Source organism: Macadamia integrifolia, chromosome 4 (assembly GCF_013358625.1).
Source record: "Macadamia integrifolia cultivar HAES 741 chromosome 4, SCU_Mint_v3, whole genome shotgun sequence".
In the NCBI taxonomy this organism is placed as follows: domain Eukaryota; kingdom Viridiplantae; phylum Streptophyta; class Magnoliopsida; order Proteales; family Proteaceae; genus Macadamia; species Macadamia integrifolia.
The window spans coordinates 20,669,630-20,688,650 of record NC_056560.1 but is presented as its reverse complement, the minus strand read 5'-3'; the positions used below and the strand labels follow the sequence as shown (position 1 = coordinate 20,688,650).

General features: G+C 38.1%; 2 protein-coding genes across 3 annotated transcripts in view; both read right to left on the bottom strand.

The window, feature by feature from the left end:
• Positions 1 to 1,543: 1,543 nt before the first annotated feature.
• LOC122076311 (receptor-like protein 19) lies at positions 1,544 to 10,617 on the bottom strand. The gene is made up of 3 exons (XM_042641627.1): positions 10,248 to 10,617; positions 9,380 to 9,938; positions 1,544 to 3,186 (listed from the first exon to the last, which is right to left on the bottom strand). Exons 1-3 carry the CDS (start codon positions 10,572 to 10,574, stop codon positions 1,661 to 1,663), a joined length of 2,412 nt encoding a protein of 803 aa, XP_042497561.1. The 5' UTR covers positions 10,575 to 10,617; the 3' UTR covers positions 1,544 to 1,660.
• An 8,055-nt stretch (positions 10,618 to 18,672) lies between these two features.
• The window catches only part of LOC122076456 (uncharacterized protein At4g06744-like), a 2,047-nt gene continuing 1,698 nt past the window's right edge, over positions 18,673 to 19,021 (bottom strand). For both annotated transcript variants that reach the window (XM_042641757.1, XM_042641758.1), the window contains one exon: positions 18,673 to 19,021. This exon is cut by the window's right edge. In XM_042641757.1, coding sequence (XP_042497691.1) covers positions 18,947 to 19,021 — 75 coding nt within the window. In that variant the 3' untranslated portion in view covers positions 18,673 to 18,946.

The following is a 19,021-nucleotide window of genomic DNA, read 5'->3' as shown; positions in this document are numbered from 1 at the left end:
TATAAAACAAATCATCTTTATTTCTATTTTGAGGCTTACGTTTTTCCATTTTGAGTGATGGACCCATCCCCTACGAACTTTATTGTGTTTACCAGGGAATCCTCTGTAAACTAAGGAATTCTGGAGAGTGGGAGTGGGAGTGGGAGTGGGAGGGGGGAAGGGTTTGTATTTTGGCTTCATCTGTTGCAAATGGAAAGGGAATTTGCTTTCAGAGAGAGGGTTTCTCATTTCTGACGCTGTGTGAGGAGTATCCCACACCGCACCACACTAATCAGTGTGTGATAATTGGTTTGTTAATGGAGGGAGAGGCAAATGATTAGGGAGCAAAAAGTGTCAAGAATGTGAGAGGACGTGAGAGTGCATCCCCTACCCCGACATGAATGGTGGGGTGATTTTTTATCTTGACTTGAAAAAGAAGGCTTTTTAATCATGATTGTATAATCTATTTGCACAAGATAAAAACCTTTTAAGGTAGGATCCAAATAAAAAATGACTACCTAATGCAATAGAGTCTCACTATTGTAAGATCTGAGGAAGGTCATAAGGTATGTAACAATAACTCTACTTCACATAGAGATTGTTTTCGAACTTGAACCTATGACCACTAGGTCTCAATGGAGCAACTTTATGTAAAATCCAAATAAATCAACTCATTTCTCGAGGGGAGCTTCCACAATTCATTTCTTCACTCTTAGCAGATGTAAGTGTGGGATCTAGGGGCAAAAGTATGTATAGGGGCAATCAAGCATAGAATATCATTTATGTTATTAAATTAGTGAGAAGAATTCTGTGTGTCTGCATTTTTCATAGCGAAAGGCAATATGAGGCAGATAATCTTGTTATACACACTTCAAAAGAGAGGTCGATGCCTGTCGCACTGCCGGTGGCGGGTATCTAAAAAGAAAAAAAAAAAAGGAGAAAAGAGCAATCCAGTGCACGAGGCTCCCACTATTGTGAGGTCTGGGAGGGACGAGTTGTACACAACCTTACCCCCTGCTTTGCAATAGTACAACTTAACCGTTGTGCCACAGGCTCGCCCATTGCGACGGATATGTATATTTCTTATTATAAACCAACAGAGGTGTCCTTTTCTTAACTAGCTCTAGTGGGATTCATGTAAGTACTCCACTCAGCTAGACTGGCCTTTTTAAAGTATGGATTACGCAGGGAAACCAGATGAATGCAGCCAAACATATGCCTAATCCATCATTTTGCACAGACATATATGTACGTTTTATTTATTTCAAATGGTAGCTTAACCTGATCAATGGCATTGTTGTTCTTTGACGTACTCCTACAAACAACTATATCTTCTTTTTTATAATAGGAGATCTGATCTGATGTGGGTTTCAAGTTTCAAGTTTCAAGTTTCAAGTTTCAAGTTTCAAGTTTCAGTGAGGAATTCATTAGATATTTAAAGCCATCTTTGAGTGCGAAACAGCATGAATATGCAGCAGTGAGCATATGCTCCCATAGAGGAAGGAGATGCCTTCACCCACCACCACCACCACCACCACCTCCACCTCTTTTCAATTGTTACAAGTAACCAAATAATTTCAATTTCTTGATAAGAATTGTTTATTAATTTATTTCAAGATATCAATTAGAAATTGAAATCAAAAATCATCCAAAGAGAGGCCTAACAGAGTAGAGTAATGCATCACAAACGATGCCTTATAAGAGCAGAGTACGAAGGAGAAGGGGCCCTTGTCTGCTTTCTCTGCACCGGCGGTGAACGTGGAGTATTCTTCCATGGGAACGGAAATGGGAACGGAAACGGTAAGTTCGAAAGCTTGCAAGGAATGATAGTATACGACGCCAGGTCAGGGCAGATCCTGGGGTGTGTGAAGAACTCCGCGCACTCGATCACTGATCTCTGTGACGGCAGATCAGGAATGCAGTTCTTCCTCACATCAAGGACCCCACTCTTTATCAAATTCCTGCAGATGGGACCCACAACCATGAAATAATTGTCCGATAAGGACAAGTTCTTTAGCTTCCCCAGCGCACATACCACCTCCGGCACCTCACCGTACAATTCGTTGCCGGCGAAGTTGAGCAGCTCCATATTCTCCAAGCAACCCAACGAGCACGGCAAAGGTCCGGTCAGCCTGTTCAAACCGGCATCGAACACGTTCGCCTCTTTCAGTAAACCGATCTCGTACGGAAGGCAACACGAGAGCTGGTTGTTGAGGAACAGAACCTCAGCCAATGTGTTCGCAGCTTTTCCGATACTCTTCGGGATGGGACCCACAAACATGTTGTTGGCCAAGGTGAGGTATCGAACGGAGGTGTTGCCAAGGTTATCTGGAAGCTTCTGCTTGAAGTTATTGTTGTTGACGAAGAGGAGGTCGAGAGTCTGGTTAAATACCTGAGCCGGGACTGAACCGGTGAAGGAGTTGAACCGGATGTCCAAAAAGGAGAGGCCTTCCATGGCTAACACGGCGGCTGGGAATTCGCCGGAGAAGTTGTTGTTGCTGAGGTCTAGTTCGTAGAGGTAGCGGAGGTGGGAGATTTTAGGAGAGACGGTGCCGGTGAAATGGTTGGAGTTGGCGTGGAAGAGAGCGATGTCGGGGAGTTGGTCGAGGAAGCCGTCCAGAGTTGGGGCTGTAAGTGCGAAGCCGTTGAAGTCGACGGAGGCGAGTGTAGTGGCGGTTTTGTTGTCTGGTGGGCTGTCGCAGAAGAAGCCTTTGTAGTTGCAGATGTCGGAGCCTACCCATGTTTTGGTGATTCCGAGGGGATCGGAGGTTATTGTTTTCTTGAAGTTTTGGATTACCGGATATACAATAGCTAGTCTTTGGTCTGCGAATATTAATTGCTGCGGCGGTGTTGAACATTTAGTTTGGGTGCAACCGCCACTTCCACCACCACCGACGCGGCCACCAATACCGCCGCCTATTATGATTTGTAGTGTTTCTCTTTTGGTTTCCGGGACTGAAGTGCTACCAAGTACATGGAGGGAGGAAGAAAGGAGAACAAAGAAGGTGATGATGGTTAGTGATTTGCTAGAGATTGAAACGTAGTAGCCCATCTCCCCTTTCTTGTTTTGGGGCAAAGGCGAAGCAGGAATCCAAGTGGGAACTAAAAGCTTATACTTTGAGAATGAGAGAGAGAGAGAGAGAGAGAGGAGCTTGGTTTGTTCTTTTTTAAAGGGTAAAGGGTAATGGTGGTGGTGGTTGTTGTCAACTTGTCATGGTCTTCTTTTCTACTGATTCCCAGTTCTTCATTTCAGTAAGTCTCAATCCTCAGAACAGTCTTTGGATGGCCAGACTTGGATTTTATTTCAAGCCAGTATCGATCTAGGTGCTCTCTTACTTCCATAAATGCCCTCCTTTGCTGCCATTAATAGTGTTTGAAGAGATATTTATGTAAGGAAGGTAACCAGATAGTCTATTCATTCGTAGCCTCGTAATGAAATGGCCGTGCCAGAACGGCAAGTTCCATTTACGTAAAAGGGAGGGACCTGTTAGTGTATCACCTATCAGAACTCACGGGCGGGGAAAAGAGAAAAGGGTCAGGTGCCTTTTTCTTTTAATATCATTTCTTTCATTCCTTCACAGACAGACTAGCATGTCTTATCATTTAAATTGCGTCCGGATTGTCTTCTTGTTTTGAATGATGATCAGTATAATCCAATACATACGGGCTATGCTCGTCGCATTTGGAAAGAAATTACCAATAAAACTTTGGGATTGAAGTTATATTTTATGGGTTGTATGCTACCCTAATGGTGAACATACACGCATACGTACAAGGGTTATAGAGTGCACAAGAGCATCTTTAAAAAGGAATAGTACAGTTTTTCCTGCACCAATTGTGTTTAGATCATGGTTTCAAGTAGGGGTGTCAATTTTGAGCTCGCACCAGTAGGTCCAACGAAACCCAGCACATTTACGATCTGACTTGGACCGGCCCGATTAATAAATGTGTTAGGCTTAATCATAGTTTCAAGTAGGGGTGTCAATTCTAAGCCACCCGATTGACCCTGACACTTCTACGGTCCGACCTAGACCAACCCGATTAGTATCAAGCCCGACATGTTAATTAAACAGGCGTTCACGGTGCAAGTAGCTAGCCCATCGGGCACCTGACCAAACCGACACATTTATATGCCCAACTTAAATCAACTCGTTATAGCCCGACCTGGCACGACTCCCTTTAATACTACATAATTCATATTTTGCCATTACTAGTAAGAAACAAATTAAGTTTTCTTACCCTTTGCTTTGTAATAGGATTTGATTTAATTAAGCTTTATTTTGTAAGTTGTAAAGGTTATAATATCTTCTTTTTCTTTGTAAGAACAACCATAATCTCATATCATTTCTTTTTTTTTTTTTTTTTTATTAAAAATTTGACTCACATATTTATGGGCATTCAACCAACTTAAGAAAAGAATTTTAGAGTAGACACGTTTAAAGCCTGTTTAGACTTAAATAGGTCTGTAGCCCAGTTAAGGCCCGGTTAAGACTCGTTTAAGGAAGCCCAATTGAAAGGCTGACACTGACTGGCTTGATTATAAACCGTACCATGCCCCCCAAAGCTAGGCCTATTTACTTAAATGGGCATTCACGGTGAAAGGCTTCTAAGTGACCAAGCCCGATTAAGCCCGACAGAGACCTATCCGGCCTGACTAGTTGACACCCCTAGTTTCAAGTATCTATCTAGTATTGGCCGTATCGGATCGGTATCAGTTGAGACCGATCCTCTATCCATGTTCAGGGGTAAAATAGTAGAAAAAAAAAACTAGTACTTAAAAAAATTAAAATAAATAAAAAAAATAGGGGGCAAAATTGGCAAATACTCACAGATCTGATCCAATCCGAATCAGGATCGATACACCGTCCCTTAAATCCTTGATTTATATGTAGACACACGTATACAGGTAGTGCCCTTTCTTCCATTTTGTATATCTCACTTTGTTGCTATTAAATGAAGGACTAGCTTTACTTGAAGCCACAGTGAAAGGGGAATTTCTTGATCGTGGCTATCAGATAGGTAGGCGGGAGCGGGTATTATGCAATAGGGGGAAAGGGTATTATTGATTTGTTTTCCCAATAATGGGTGTTTTAGGACCCTAAGAAGGTGGTTGATTTTTTTTTTTTTTTTTTGAACCCCTTCTCTACGTGGTGGAGGAAAACTTTCCACTTAGAAATTGAAAAAAATATTTACTTTTTTGTTATTTGTTTTGTATCCCACAAGAGTTGAATTTTAGATCATTCCTATCTTGTTTCTTGCAAAGCATATGAATAGGATAACTTATAATCTCTCATTAGAAATAGGAGAGTGAAGTAAGAGTCATATATTAGGAGAACTACATGAGGGTCTCAAGAAAGAAATATTTTATTTTGTCGCTTGCATTTGTAGACTGATTTTAAAGTAAGGCATAATGGCAGAAAGAATTGGCCCACCTTTCATGTTATCTTTGTTATTAGGGCCTCAATAAACTTATCAGAGCTCAGAGATGATAGCCCTAAGGAACATTTTTTGGGCTAAAATATAAGATAATCACTTTCAATTTGTATTCTTATTATTTTATCATTAAATAACAATTTTTTTTAATCTTTCAAAGAATGTAAAATTTTAAAATCTTATTATTCTAATGTATATAACAACAAATTCAACTTTATCCCAAGGGTAGGGTCGACTATATGAATCCTATCAATTTCTTTCCTTTCAGATTCTTAAATTTATTATGAAATTTTTATTTAAAGTAACTTTTACGTACAAAAGATGTCTCAGAATATAGCCAATAGAACATTAAATTTATAGAGAAATTTTTGATAGATCTACACGTCAAATGCGGCCAATCTCTTCATTATCTACTTTATCCCCCCTCTCCCTTTTATGGATAGTCATCAATTTAATGAGAGCTAGTTTGGCAATTCTAATTGGTTAGGTAGGAACCATTACGATTACCTATTTGTCAGAATTTCAAGCCATAATTAGATCAGTTGTAAATATGCAAAGGTTTCCCAATTATCAAATATTTAAGGGGGTGTGTTAACATATAAGAAAAGAGGATTTATGCTGAAATTTATGTGTCATGGATGTGAAATGTTGATGCAATATGTCCACAGAAATTAAACACCAAGGAAAATGCCAAATGAAAAAAACTGGGTCTTCTCAGCTTTAACCTTTTTTTGTACTAATGTTATGTTTTAGATCAATAGGATACCCTGGGTATCATCTATTAATTTGCCTTCCAAATTAGTCTTTCCCTAATTTCCGGATTATGATTAGTCTACTGTTTATCAGTCTACTTTTAAGAGGAGAAAAGCACACACACATATGTAATTGGAGTTGATCTTTGAATCTTCACGCGTTAGCTTCTATTAACCGATGCTGCTATCATTGCGCTAGGCACTGAAACCACAATTTTTGTTCAAGGATGATTTCTTGATTGTGAGTGTCGGAATTGTGGATTACCTCAAAAAGTCCAAGAAAGTTAGAATCTTAACACCTAAGACAGACATTTTCAATTTACTAATACCTATGGGCAGCTCATAAGAGGCGACATAATCAGCAATCTTTGTGATGATAGGGAGCTCATATATCCTCTTATCCCCTAGCCCTTGGACCCCAGTCTATAGACTCTAGATGATGTCTGAGTAGTCAATGACAAAAAAACGAGAAGAAATTCTTTTGCAAGGAGGATACCAGTGAAATTGTTGGAGCTGGCATGGGAGAAAGCAATGTCTTAGAGCTGTTCAATTATCAATTGAAGCCTTTGATGAGATGGTATGTGCTGTTCTATCAGTTTCAGTGGAAGTCGTTTTCTTCTTTCCTTTTGGTTTCACTGTATATATTATTTTCACATATTTTCGAGGTTCTAACCAGCTAACTGCTGGTCTATCTACCACTCTTAACCTTCCAAGCTCAAACCTGCTGCTTTGTTCTCCTTAAATCGCCAACGACCTTCCATGGGCTCGATGTAACAAGACCTTCAACTCATCTTTTTATATACATGTATAGAAGATCTTTGCTAGGTTTCTTTAGCCTTTACCTTAGAATTAGATGGTGGTTGGAGAACTCAAGGGGGGTAGTGCCATTAGCGAGTAACGAACTTGATACGAATCGTAAACTCGGACGTCCTGAGTTTAACTCCCACTAAGTACACCTTGAGTCATTCACACGGGATTGTTTAGTACTTTTCACTGCTTTCAATGAAAGTTAAATAATTATATTTTAATCCATATAATTGGTTTGGCATATTTCCAATTTTGAATTCCTGATATTTGACTGAAACCATATCAATTAAACGTAGGAATCCAAAGTGAAAAAAAAAGTCATAAAACCTATTTTTTCAAGAAAAATCAAGAATATATGTGTCCCATAAAGATGATCCATTTCAATAACATATTAATTTTCTGACGTGGCCGATACCATGCTATAAAAATGTTACTAGGTTTTTTTTTTTTTAATATGATATGCTCTTAGGTCACTTTTTTTATTTTCTTTTAGAATTTCTCTCTCACCAGACCACCAGGAAAAGTAAGTTGACCTCTTTGCTCTCTTTTATACAGAGAAGCTCCAAAAGGGCCCCTTAATTTGTTTTTCCCCAGCTAACAAACAAGATATCCCACTCTTTAATGCAGTGGGCTAATATTTAGATCAGCTTCGCCCTCACGCTTTAGCATGTTTTAGGTATCGGTCTCGATCGGTCGATCAGTATCAATGCACTGTTCTTGATGCCTGACTAATACGGGATGGATAGACGGTATGGATGTTAAGTATAATTATCAAAATACAATACAATAACGATAAAACGATCTCATAAACTGAAATAGATAAAATTATCAACCCTTGCATGATGGCGAGGAGAGTCAAGAGGCACTCTCCTTCAACACCCTAGGGGTTTTGAGAACGGATCAGGTTTACGTATGAGAATGTATGAGAACGACCTTGATCCGTGGATTTAGAATTAATTTTCTCTCTCTTCATTTAATAGATTCTAAATCCACAGACTAGAGACGTGCGAGAACATTCTCATACGTGAACCTGATCCGTTGACAAGGGTTCTCATGTTCAATCTCACAAGTAACAATGGAGGTAAAAGGATTAGGTTATCCAGTGATAGATAACGGTGTCAAAATCAAAGTGAAACTATTTATCGAAACTAAATCAAACCATTTAAAATAGAATCATGAAACCGTTTAATAAATGATTCACTTTTGATTTTTAAAAATGAGATTATTTAATAAATGGTTTAATCTTGGTTTTACTCATTTAAATTGGTTAAATTTTTTTTATATAGTAAATAAAAAATTACCCTATCGAATCTTCAACATCTTCATGGCCTCACCCATATTGATGAAATTTTTTATGCTATTTCTAAATGCAATTGTTCTAGTCAGAATGAGTCACCAAGAGCCTATCTTTAGTTTTCGCTCTCAACAACTAGTACATCTTGTTCTCAAAAACCAAAGAGCAGTTAAAACTCAACTATCATATGCTAGGGCTAGTCGGCCAGGTAAAGTTAAAAAAAAAATATATATATATATGGAGTAGAGTTATATTAAATAATTGTTTATATGCTTTTACGTGAGAATAGGTTTATATTAAATAATTTCTTATGAATTTTTTATGAATAGATTTTTTGGTATGGCATATTCTATGAAACTTTTAAAAATCTTATAACTGTTTAGTAAATAATTCGAATTTAATTTCATTGTATTAAATTATTTTAATAAATGATTCAATTTTAGTTTCTACCTCTCATATTGTGAACCATGAACAGTACCATTTAAACGGAAACCGCACCTCATTGATTGACTTGATTATGATAACTACCCTTGATTCTGTACAGGTTTAGTGTTATGAAGAATGGTAGAGAGTGAAGGGTAAGTGTTCCGTAGGAATTGAGAACTATTTAGCACAATAAATCTGCTGACCTAACAGCTTAGGATTGATAGTCCTTCTACCCTTCTCTTTCTGGTTTCCATCTAACATTCTTATCTAAGCAACCAATTGAATATTCATCCATATTTATCATCCAATTGGACTCGTATCGGTCTCCATCGATAATTGATGATAATCGGTCTATATCGGTTGGATTCATTGGTTTTATCCTTATTTTTCATTTAAAAAAAAATTAATAATTTTACCCTTGATTCAATGTCAACACCTGATTTAGAATCTGCCAGCTATTGGTATCAGCATGGACCAATACCGATATAATCCCGCAAATCCGATACCAATTCTTAGAACCCTGGTAGGATCTGATTGGAAAAAAGTGTTTTTTTATTTCATACTAATTTGTGGAGATTGAAACATAACTGAAATTGGGGGAGGGGGTGGAGCAGCTTGATCAATTTAATGCTAAAGTTATACTATCCGGTCGAATCCAGCATCGAAAACCATGGCCCGATTCAAGAACCCGATTTCGTAAGGTAAGCAACCGGAATAGTTCTTGTTGAGGAACAAGAATTCAAGCAATGTCCGGTTGGCCTGGGCCATGCTTCGTGGGATTGGACCGGTGAGCTTGCTGGTGTGCTTCCAAGGTTGGCAGGGAGGGTTTGTGCGAAGCCGTTGTTGTTGAGGAAGATCACATCGACGTCTAATGTGAACACTTGAGGAGGAACTCCACCTGAGAATTTGTTGAAGCGGAGCTCCAAGAAGGTGAGGTTTCTGGCAGAAAGGACGGACGTAGGGAACTTTCCGGTGTTGCTGAGGTCGAGCTCGCAGAGGAATCGGATTTTATTGGTCCCTGTGGGTTGTGGGAGGGAACAAATGAAGTTGTTGGAGCTGGCGTAGAAGAAAACATGGTCTGGGAGTTGATCGATGAAGCAAGTGAGGGTGAAGTTCGGGCCACCATAGTGGTTGCCATTGAAGTTGACACCAGCGACTGTGTGGCTTTTTCTGTTTCTACAAAAGAACCTCTCGCCGTAGTTGCAGAAGTTAGAGTCCTTCTCGTACGTGATTTTCTTCTTCAGTCTCTGGATTACGTATGATGCCCTTTTAAGATTCTCGTTTTGAAAAACTAACAGTGGCGGGGATGTTGGAGATGGACGAGAAAGTGGTGGAGGAGGAGGTGGTGGTGGTGGTGATGGTGACGGTGAGGGTGAGGGTGAAGGCGATGGTGATGGTGGTGGTGGTGCAGGAGGAGAAGGAGAAGGAGGTGGAGGTGCAGGAGGAGAAGGAGAAGGAGGTGGTGGTGCAGGAGGAGAAGGAGAAGGAGGTGGTGGTGCAGGAGGAGAAGGAGAAGGAGGTGGAGGTGCAGGAGGAGAAGGAGAAGGAGGTGGTGGTGCAGGAGGAGAAGGAGAAGGAGGTGGAGGTGCAGGAGGAGAAGGAGAAGGAGGTGGAGGTGCAGGTGGAGGTGGTGGTGGTGGTGGTGGAGGAGGAGGTGGAGGAGGAGGTGATGGTGGTGGAGGCATACATTTAGGTTCTTCCCGGGGAGGAGCAGAGGGCGGACATTCTTCATTGCCTTTGCGTCCACCGCCACCTGTTATAATTTCGAGGGTTTCTCTACCGTCAACGGTATCCGAAGCATTGGCAGGGCCATGAAGGAGGACAGATGAGAGGAGGATGAGGAAAGTGAGAGTGAGGAATTTGGTGGAGCAAGAGACGTCCATCGGGTAGACTGGTACCTACTAGACTACTACTAGCTATTGACCTCATGGACAAGGTTCCCTTTGCATTTATAGACAATGGGAAAGGCGTAAAACTGTGTTTGCTTGACAAGAAAGAAATAAATATAGGAGCCTTTTTTGTGAAAATAAAGGAAACAAATTTCATTGTTAAGGTGATTTCAAAATTTTAAAGATAGAGAAAATTCCATTTGTAGCCAAACCTATGTTGCAACATATTTTCTTTGCCCTTGGGTCCATCACTTGCAAACTCGCTATTTTGGTACGAGTTTTAAAAGATACAAAACTCCAAATTGTATGGTAAAAAGGAGAGAGAGAGAGAGAGAACAGCAAAAAAGGAAACGATATGTATGTATGGTTTAAAATATATATATATATATATATATATACTCATACAAATGGAGAACTTATAACCTGAGGTCACCTGCCTCTGATGCTGGAATAACTGCCTACCAAGGGCGACTAGAGGGTAAAATATTATGGTAAAAATTATATCATACTGTCGTAATAATATGTGCAAATAAATTTTTCCGTTCAATGGATCAATAAAAATATTTAGAATAAAATTATAAGTGCAATAGAACAGTCCTTGATCGCATGACTATTGCCTCAACATGTAGGCCAATGGAAAGGTGGGAGGAGGTATCAACCATATGGGTTAGAGTAGTATTTTCACACTTTACGTATCCAAGCATAGAAGACATGACCAAGGCCCATTAATTTTCCCTAATTATTAATACTAATTATTATTTTCAAAAACTTTTGTATATTATATTTATAATGCATCCCACTGGATCCAAATTTCATCCAGTCTTGTATACTCTCTCTCTCTCTTCCCATTCTAGGAAGTGAATTCTGTACTAAGCGAGAATTCTGTACTAGGCATCTCTTTTGTATGCCACTTGACACCATGAATTCAATACAACAACATAAAGTGTGAGAGACATTAACCATTGTTATATCAAAACCATTAATGCCTAGCTACTATGATAAGGGCATCTTAGGTCAATAGACCATGCCTAAGGTACCTATGAGAATCTTATTACTTAAACATTAGACAATGTATCACTTAAGATTCTCATGTAATCCAATCCAATCCAATACGCATATTCCACAAGACACGGTGTGACAATTATATAAATGAAATGCCCAATTCCATCCTTAATCTTAAACACTTTTATAGGTGAAAATCTAAAACAATCATAAATTATTAGCATTATGAATACTAAATGAATAATATAATTTAGCGAGAGTATTTTCTAAAGTGTGATCTCCACACTAGCATGGGAACTAATGTAAGCATATCCAGAAGCATCAACAATGACGTGATTTCTATTTTTCATGGAGCGGATCAGTTTTTTCATCTCTCTCTATATCAGGGTGTAGAGACCAAGCTAGTTTGGATAAAGAAAAAGTCCACCAATCATGCACAAAAACCACCCCACTTGAGTGTAAAGGGCATGAGGTCAAATGTAAGAAAGGCAAATAAAATTTAGATTGTTGTGAAGGAATTGAAAACTGTCAGAAAAATAAATCCGCTGTCCAAATAGCAAATGATAGATAGTCCACCTACCAATGTGGCTAACGTTCTTATATATATCCAGCAACCAAGCCAATCCAGGAGTCCGGATCAGGTTCCCTTGTACTCTTATACCTCTCCTGATGATCGTGTGTATTCCACCATAATAGGAGATCTATGGTCGTATGCTCTCTCTCTCTCTCTCTCTTTTGTTGTTTATTAATTTTTTTTATTTATTCCATTTCTTATTAAAGCTCTATTTGGTATCAATTTTATTTATATTTAGATCTATTTAAAAAGAAAAATCATTGATAAAATCAAATTTTGATAAAAAAAAAAAAAAAACAAAAAGAAAATCATTTGGTAAACGATAGACATAATAAAGTTTCAAATGAGAAACCTTTTGGTAATTACTTAAAGTGTAAATCATTTTAGAAAAAAAGAACATTCTTTGCCTGGAATAGAGAGACACAAGGTGAGGTGAAATGACAATTCCACCCTATGAAAGTCCAAAATTCCACTTCTATTGATGCTTTAACGTGCATTCCCAATCGCCACACATTGGCATAGGGCCATTCACCTGAACAACAAAACTCTTCTCCTAATTTTTATGCCCAACTATGGAAAGTTAACATTAAAATCTTCCTTTTATGTAACATGGGCCTCTTTACCCAAAAAAAAAAAAACATGGGCCTAAAGTCCATGTATACCCCAGCTTCCATCTCTCCCTCACTCTACAAAACTGTAAACAGAAATTAGGGTTTCTTCTGCAATCACCGAGTTGATTTCATCTGCGGTGGAATTCCATTTAAGAGAAAAAAAAATCTTTGGTTATACTCAAGTTCCATTGTGCTTTATTATCTGTTTCCGGTTTCCACAACACATGTGGCAAAGATAAGAAATTTTTTTTTTTTTGAAATTAACTGATATTTTGCAAAGTTGGTTATCCTAATCCTTAAGTTCTGGGTTGTCTAGGCCCTACATGATGGTTTAAGATACTAGAATCGGTCTTGGGATATTAACCTTGGGTCTTCGGTCAATATTGATCACACCAAGATCAGCATCAAGATCAAGATCACAATTGGCATCGACCAATACCAATCCAATCCACCCAATATTGCCTTATTCAATTCGATTCCTTAAATCATGCTCAAGATTATGGAGTTAAAACCATGCAAAGCAAGCGAAAAACCAAACAACTCCAGAGTACACTAGTTGATCGTAGACCAAAGAAGCAATGACTAAGCTAATTGACTTACGACCACTCTCTTTCGGTGTTTGAACTGATTTACAACCACCATTGTGCATTAGCATGTTTTGACACAGGAGCATGCTTATAGGTTATGCATGCCTTACTCAAAGAGGGGGTGGAAGGACTTGATTCTTGATTTAAAGTTGGGCTAAGTAGTGCCTTTACAACACAACAGAAAGTCAATGGGGAATACTAAAAAAGGTCTCACCGACAGCATATATGTATTGATATATGCCGATCCTAAATCAACTTATATTGATTGGATTGTTCAATTTTACCCATTTTTTTTTTTTTAACTAAAATGAGTTTTTATACAATTTTATCCCAGTTTCGATATTGATACGTAAAACAATGCTCTAACTTTGCTTGATTTGTGTGTTTGGATTAGGGGTGTCAATCCTGAGCCCACACCTATAGGCCCGACCCAGCCCGACTCACTTAAGGCTTGACTTGAACCGGCCCGTTTAATAAATGTGTTGGGCTTAAGCCTGGCCCGTTTATTAACTGGGAGTTTACGGTGAAGAGTAGTAGTCCGTCGGGCGCTCGACCCGCCCGACTCACTTAAGTAGCCTGTTAGAACCGACTCACTTAGCCCGACCAACTCGACCCCTGTAGAAAAATACTTAAATCGTAAATACATATTCTACCACTAATACTACAAAATATGAGTAATGCTTAAACTGTAAATACCTTTTCTAATAATCTTATCTTCTTAAATTCTAAGAAAAATGCTTAAATTGTAAAGCCAATAGTTTAATTTGCTTAAAAATTAATTTTAAGGTGGAGTTTTTTAGAGCTCATTTAGAACCCATTTAGAATTAAATAGATCCATTTAAAGTAGCCCAATTAAAACCCGATATCAACCGGCCTGACTACAAACAGTACCATGCCCCCCCAAACTCAAGCCCGCTTAAATAAAGACATTCACAGTGCAAGAATTTTACCTCATTAATCCCAATTAAGCCTAACCAAGATCGACCTGACCTGACCTGACTTGACCCGACCGATTAACACCCCAAGAAGTTTGGATTCATTTTTTGCAAGGGAAAATCTCTTTCCTTCCGTATTTAGGTTGTCTTGTTACCTTGATTGCATTTTACACACTTTACCAGTCTTCTACTTTTTTAAAATTGCAATACGTCATAAAGTATAAAAGTATGACGTATCGACCTTCGGACCTTCGGACCTTCTCTTTTCTATGTCTCGTAGAACGTGTGCGACTGTGCGTGATTGTGAGTGTTGAGTGTGACGGTGACGGAGAAATATCATGATGGGGTACTATTTTGGATGGAATTCCAATTCTAATCCGTTGATAAGCAATTAAGCACTTGTCATAAAAGGTGTTGCAGGCTTGCAGCAGATTTAAATGTACGAAGGGACATGAAAATTACTTTCTGATTTCCTTTCATACAAATCAACTCTATCACACCTTGGTTACAATTACAATACTTTTGTAACCCACCTAGGTTACAATTAGACAAACCGCATCACATGTTTATAAGTTTGAATTCACAATACCATTCAATTCAGACTTCCTAAATGGGCAGTTTCCTATCTGGGTTTTGGATTTTCATTTTTTTAGAGGATATTCTAATGATTGTAAACAAATTTTTGGCCTCTATTGGTGTATATATTTTTCTGCTCTTTAGGGGACTGTTTACAATTTAAAAAAAAAAAATACTTCCTCCCTCTGCTGTCAAAAAATGAAAGTGTTTTCCCCTTAATTAGAGGTATCGATTAATCAGCGTCAGATCGATTTTTATCATACCTAATAGTGTACTTCCATTCTTCAGAACCTTGCATTGTGATCGGTCTGTTTAAGCAATCGATCCTTATATATAAGGCATATTTCCATTTATAAATGATCAATCGGGTATTGATCTTTAATCAAGCTTAAATGGGCTATAATCAAACATTAAATCATTTTTAAACATGTCCAACTTAATAATAGGACCCTAAATAAGCTCTAAGCAAGCTATAAATGGGCCTTAAACATGTCGAACCAAGTCAGGCATTTAATTGATTGATTCGATTGGATGCCGGTCAGGTAGCACTCTTGCACTGGGAGCTATCAATCAACAAATGTATCAAACTACAACCTAACGCATTTAATAATCGAACCGGGCCCATTTGGATTCTAAACAGTCCAGACTTGGTTGGACCTCTAATTGACACCCACACTCAACCATGTAGGTTTCATGACAAACCATATGTACACACAAAAATAGTGAGACATAGAAGAGGGACAAAACCTAGACTACTGAAGACATAAAGGAATATCAAAGAACAACCTGAAGCAAGCCTTACAGAGGTTGATAAGTACATATCATCTAATGGTTTTAATCAAATTAGAACTTACAAGAAAGTGAGAACAACGTGCTGTAACAAGACGGATGGGAAGTGATGGAAGTGCAAGAGAGAGGCGAAACGAGGGCACTCGTTCTGGGAGCACCGCCACACGCAGCTGAGGTCCTACTGCCATAATTTCATCCATTATTCAACCATGACCTTTTGCAACAATCTCACACCATCTATTGGATGTAAGTCTCCACACCAAGAGGTGGCTCTTAAACCCTTTAGAATCATAAATAGTGTGAAATTATTACAAGAGATCATGGTCCAGGAGAAGATCCAGCCTCTGAATAGATGGGGCATCCAACACTAGGAGAAAGTGGCATTTGGGGTACCACATGTTTTAAAAGGCCTGTTGGGATATCTAATTAACAGGTTTAGTTTGAAACTAAAAAATTCCAATTTTACCCTTCAATCATTGCTGGGACCTTTGTACGACCATCTAAGATTGAAAATTTTATTTCTTTTCTTATAGAAAAAAAAAAAAAAAAAAAAAAAAAATTTATTGCCTGAAATAAGAATTGATCAGCTTCCTATGGTTGAGCCCCACCTGCATAAAATAATATCCCACAGAAACAGGTTCCTTGGCCTCGCAGCATACACACCACCTCCCGGCACTGCCCTATACAGAGGGGTTCCTGAGCTGCTCCATTTCTCCAAGTAACCCAACGACTAGGGTATTGGATCGGACGAATATACACTCACATTTGTGTTTTAGAGTTATCATACACTCACATTTGTGTTTAGTGTGACAACAGTTAGAATAGAATGTCCAATTTTATTACTGTCTTAAAACACTTTTAAGTGAAAATCTAAGGATAATTATAACTTATTTAATATTATTGATATTAAAAATGAACAATATAATTTAGGAATCGTGGCCGTGGGTTGCTGCGTTAGTCTCCTCGAGAGTTAGTCAAGGTGCATGTAAGCTGGTCCAAACACAGTGGTTAAATAAATAAAATTTAAAACAAAAAAAATATATATATATATATATATATATTTGAAGTTGTAATTTACTATTTAGATTTGATGGACACAACTTCAATAAGAAAACATGTAATAAAATGAAGAGATAGTTCACAAAATCTTGTTTGAATATGAAAAGACACATGTATATGAAAGAGAATGTATTTTGAATCTTTCTTTATTTAAAAAATAGGAGAAGGTTCAGGCAGGTTAGCATGTGTCTCTCCTAACCTCTTTGGAGTAGTCATCCTTATTCTTTCCATTGGTTAAGTTTCTAGTTACAAGAAAGTAACGGTATGCCAAACCTCTTTCCTTAACGAGCAAAACCAAAAAGAGAAGAGGGTCAACTCAGTAGAAGGAGGACTTGCAATGGTGGAAACTACTCACCCTCTTCTTGTTTCTAGATGTTTGTTACGGATACGAGAAGCCTAGAATCATCAATACGAGGGATCCCTCACAATGGAGAAAGGCGGATAGTTTTCCTTGCATGATTATCTTACTTCATTCGTATGATTTATAACATTTATCTCCACCCTCAACCTTCGAGCTTTTAAAAAGTTATTGGCAAAATTTTTTATGCATGCCTACTAAATAGTGACAAAAATTCGCTTGCAAGTCGCAATACTAAAACCACCCGCTATTTGACAAATCGCACGATGGCGGATCATGCAAAAAATCCAGCCCCACTTTTATTTTAAACTAAGATAATGTGTTATTCTGCACATGGCACAGAGAGAGAGATAGAGAGAGACTACTCACATGGCTGGGTGGGGAGAGGAAGGGTTGAGAATGAAGGGTATGAGGTCAAATGTAAGAAAGGGTAAAGAAATTTTATTTTCTGGCCTAATTGCACAGATTGTTCTTTTGTCCCTTCTCCTTTTCTTGGTTTCAAAGACCAGTCTTAATTAGGGATGTCAATTTCACGTCCGGTCTCATTCAATCCGGCTCGGTCAAGCCTAAGCCCGAATCAGTTCCTAGATTGATTAATAGAATATGTGGGGTTCTATCTAGGATTAATTATAATCGATTGTTTATTTCACAAGAGTGCTATTTGATAGTCGTGGATCAATCGATTAATGGCATAACTTAACCAAACATGTTTAAAGATCGCTTAGAGTTCCTATAGAACCTATTTATTAAGCCCGACATGTTTAAAGCTTTATTATAGTCCATGTGAAAATAAATGTGCCGTTAAGCCTTAAGAGCTTGTCTAAGACCCGATTATTGAAAGCCAGATTAAAGATTACCAATTGACAATTTATAACTATGCTTTGTCTATGAAGCCTGTTTACTTAAATGGGACGATCAAAGGACCATTAGGCCCGACTGAAACTGCCTTGGGAGACTAGTCGTGAATGCCACAATATGGGGCCTAGTGGGTCCGTTGCCAAAAAGAAAAAAGGAAAATTGAAATCTAAAGAGGTTACTTTACTCTGGAAATTTTAAATCCTAGGAGTTTATTTTCAATAAGTCTGATTCGAAAGGCAAACAACGACTGATTTGTTTGTTATCCATTTTTCTTTCTTTATACTGTCACTAGTCTTTCTATTACCATATCCTTCTTTTTCTTTTCGTCGTACCATTATTAGCCTCTTTATAACCATATCCAAAGTCCCTTGGTTCCTCATTTCCTCTTTTTGAGGGGTTTAGGGGCCTTTCACACAAAATAATAATAATAATAATAATAATAAATCCATTGTTCAAAACTATCCTCTCTAGCAAGAAGGATCTTAGCGTTCGGGTTTTTTTTTTTGAATCCAGGCATTTATATGATTGTTTCTTTATTTCCTCCGTCTAAGTAATGATAAGCCTTTTCCCTTCTATTTTTGTTGTATATAAAGATTATTAAGGGGTTAAATTCTGGAGATAGCTATAGTAGCATACCAGTTATGTCAAAGGAAAAAAATGATTAATTATCTTATTGGCGGACAAAATCTAAATATCTTTTCTGAATCTCATAATAAATATTTACTAAGTACGTGAGATCAATATATATAATTTTTCATTTATTAATATAATGCGGTTCTTGAAGAACTCAATCATATAAATCGACTTACAAGATGAGAGGATTTAGTTCTCATAGGAAATCGACGTGAGATCAACCCCATAAACTAATATAGGATCGTAACATAGCTCCTATTACTAAGTAAGTGAACCAACATGAAACATTATTGCCTGAAATAAGAAATAATACTAATTAATATTATTGTAATCTCATTCAAGAGATTACGAGAGGAGTGAGAAGCAGGGAATAATGCAACACAATCACAAGTGAAGTTGATGCTCTACAAGAGCAGAGTAAGTAGGCGAGGGAGGAGTAGTCGACGGTGGAAGAGAGAG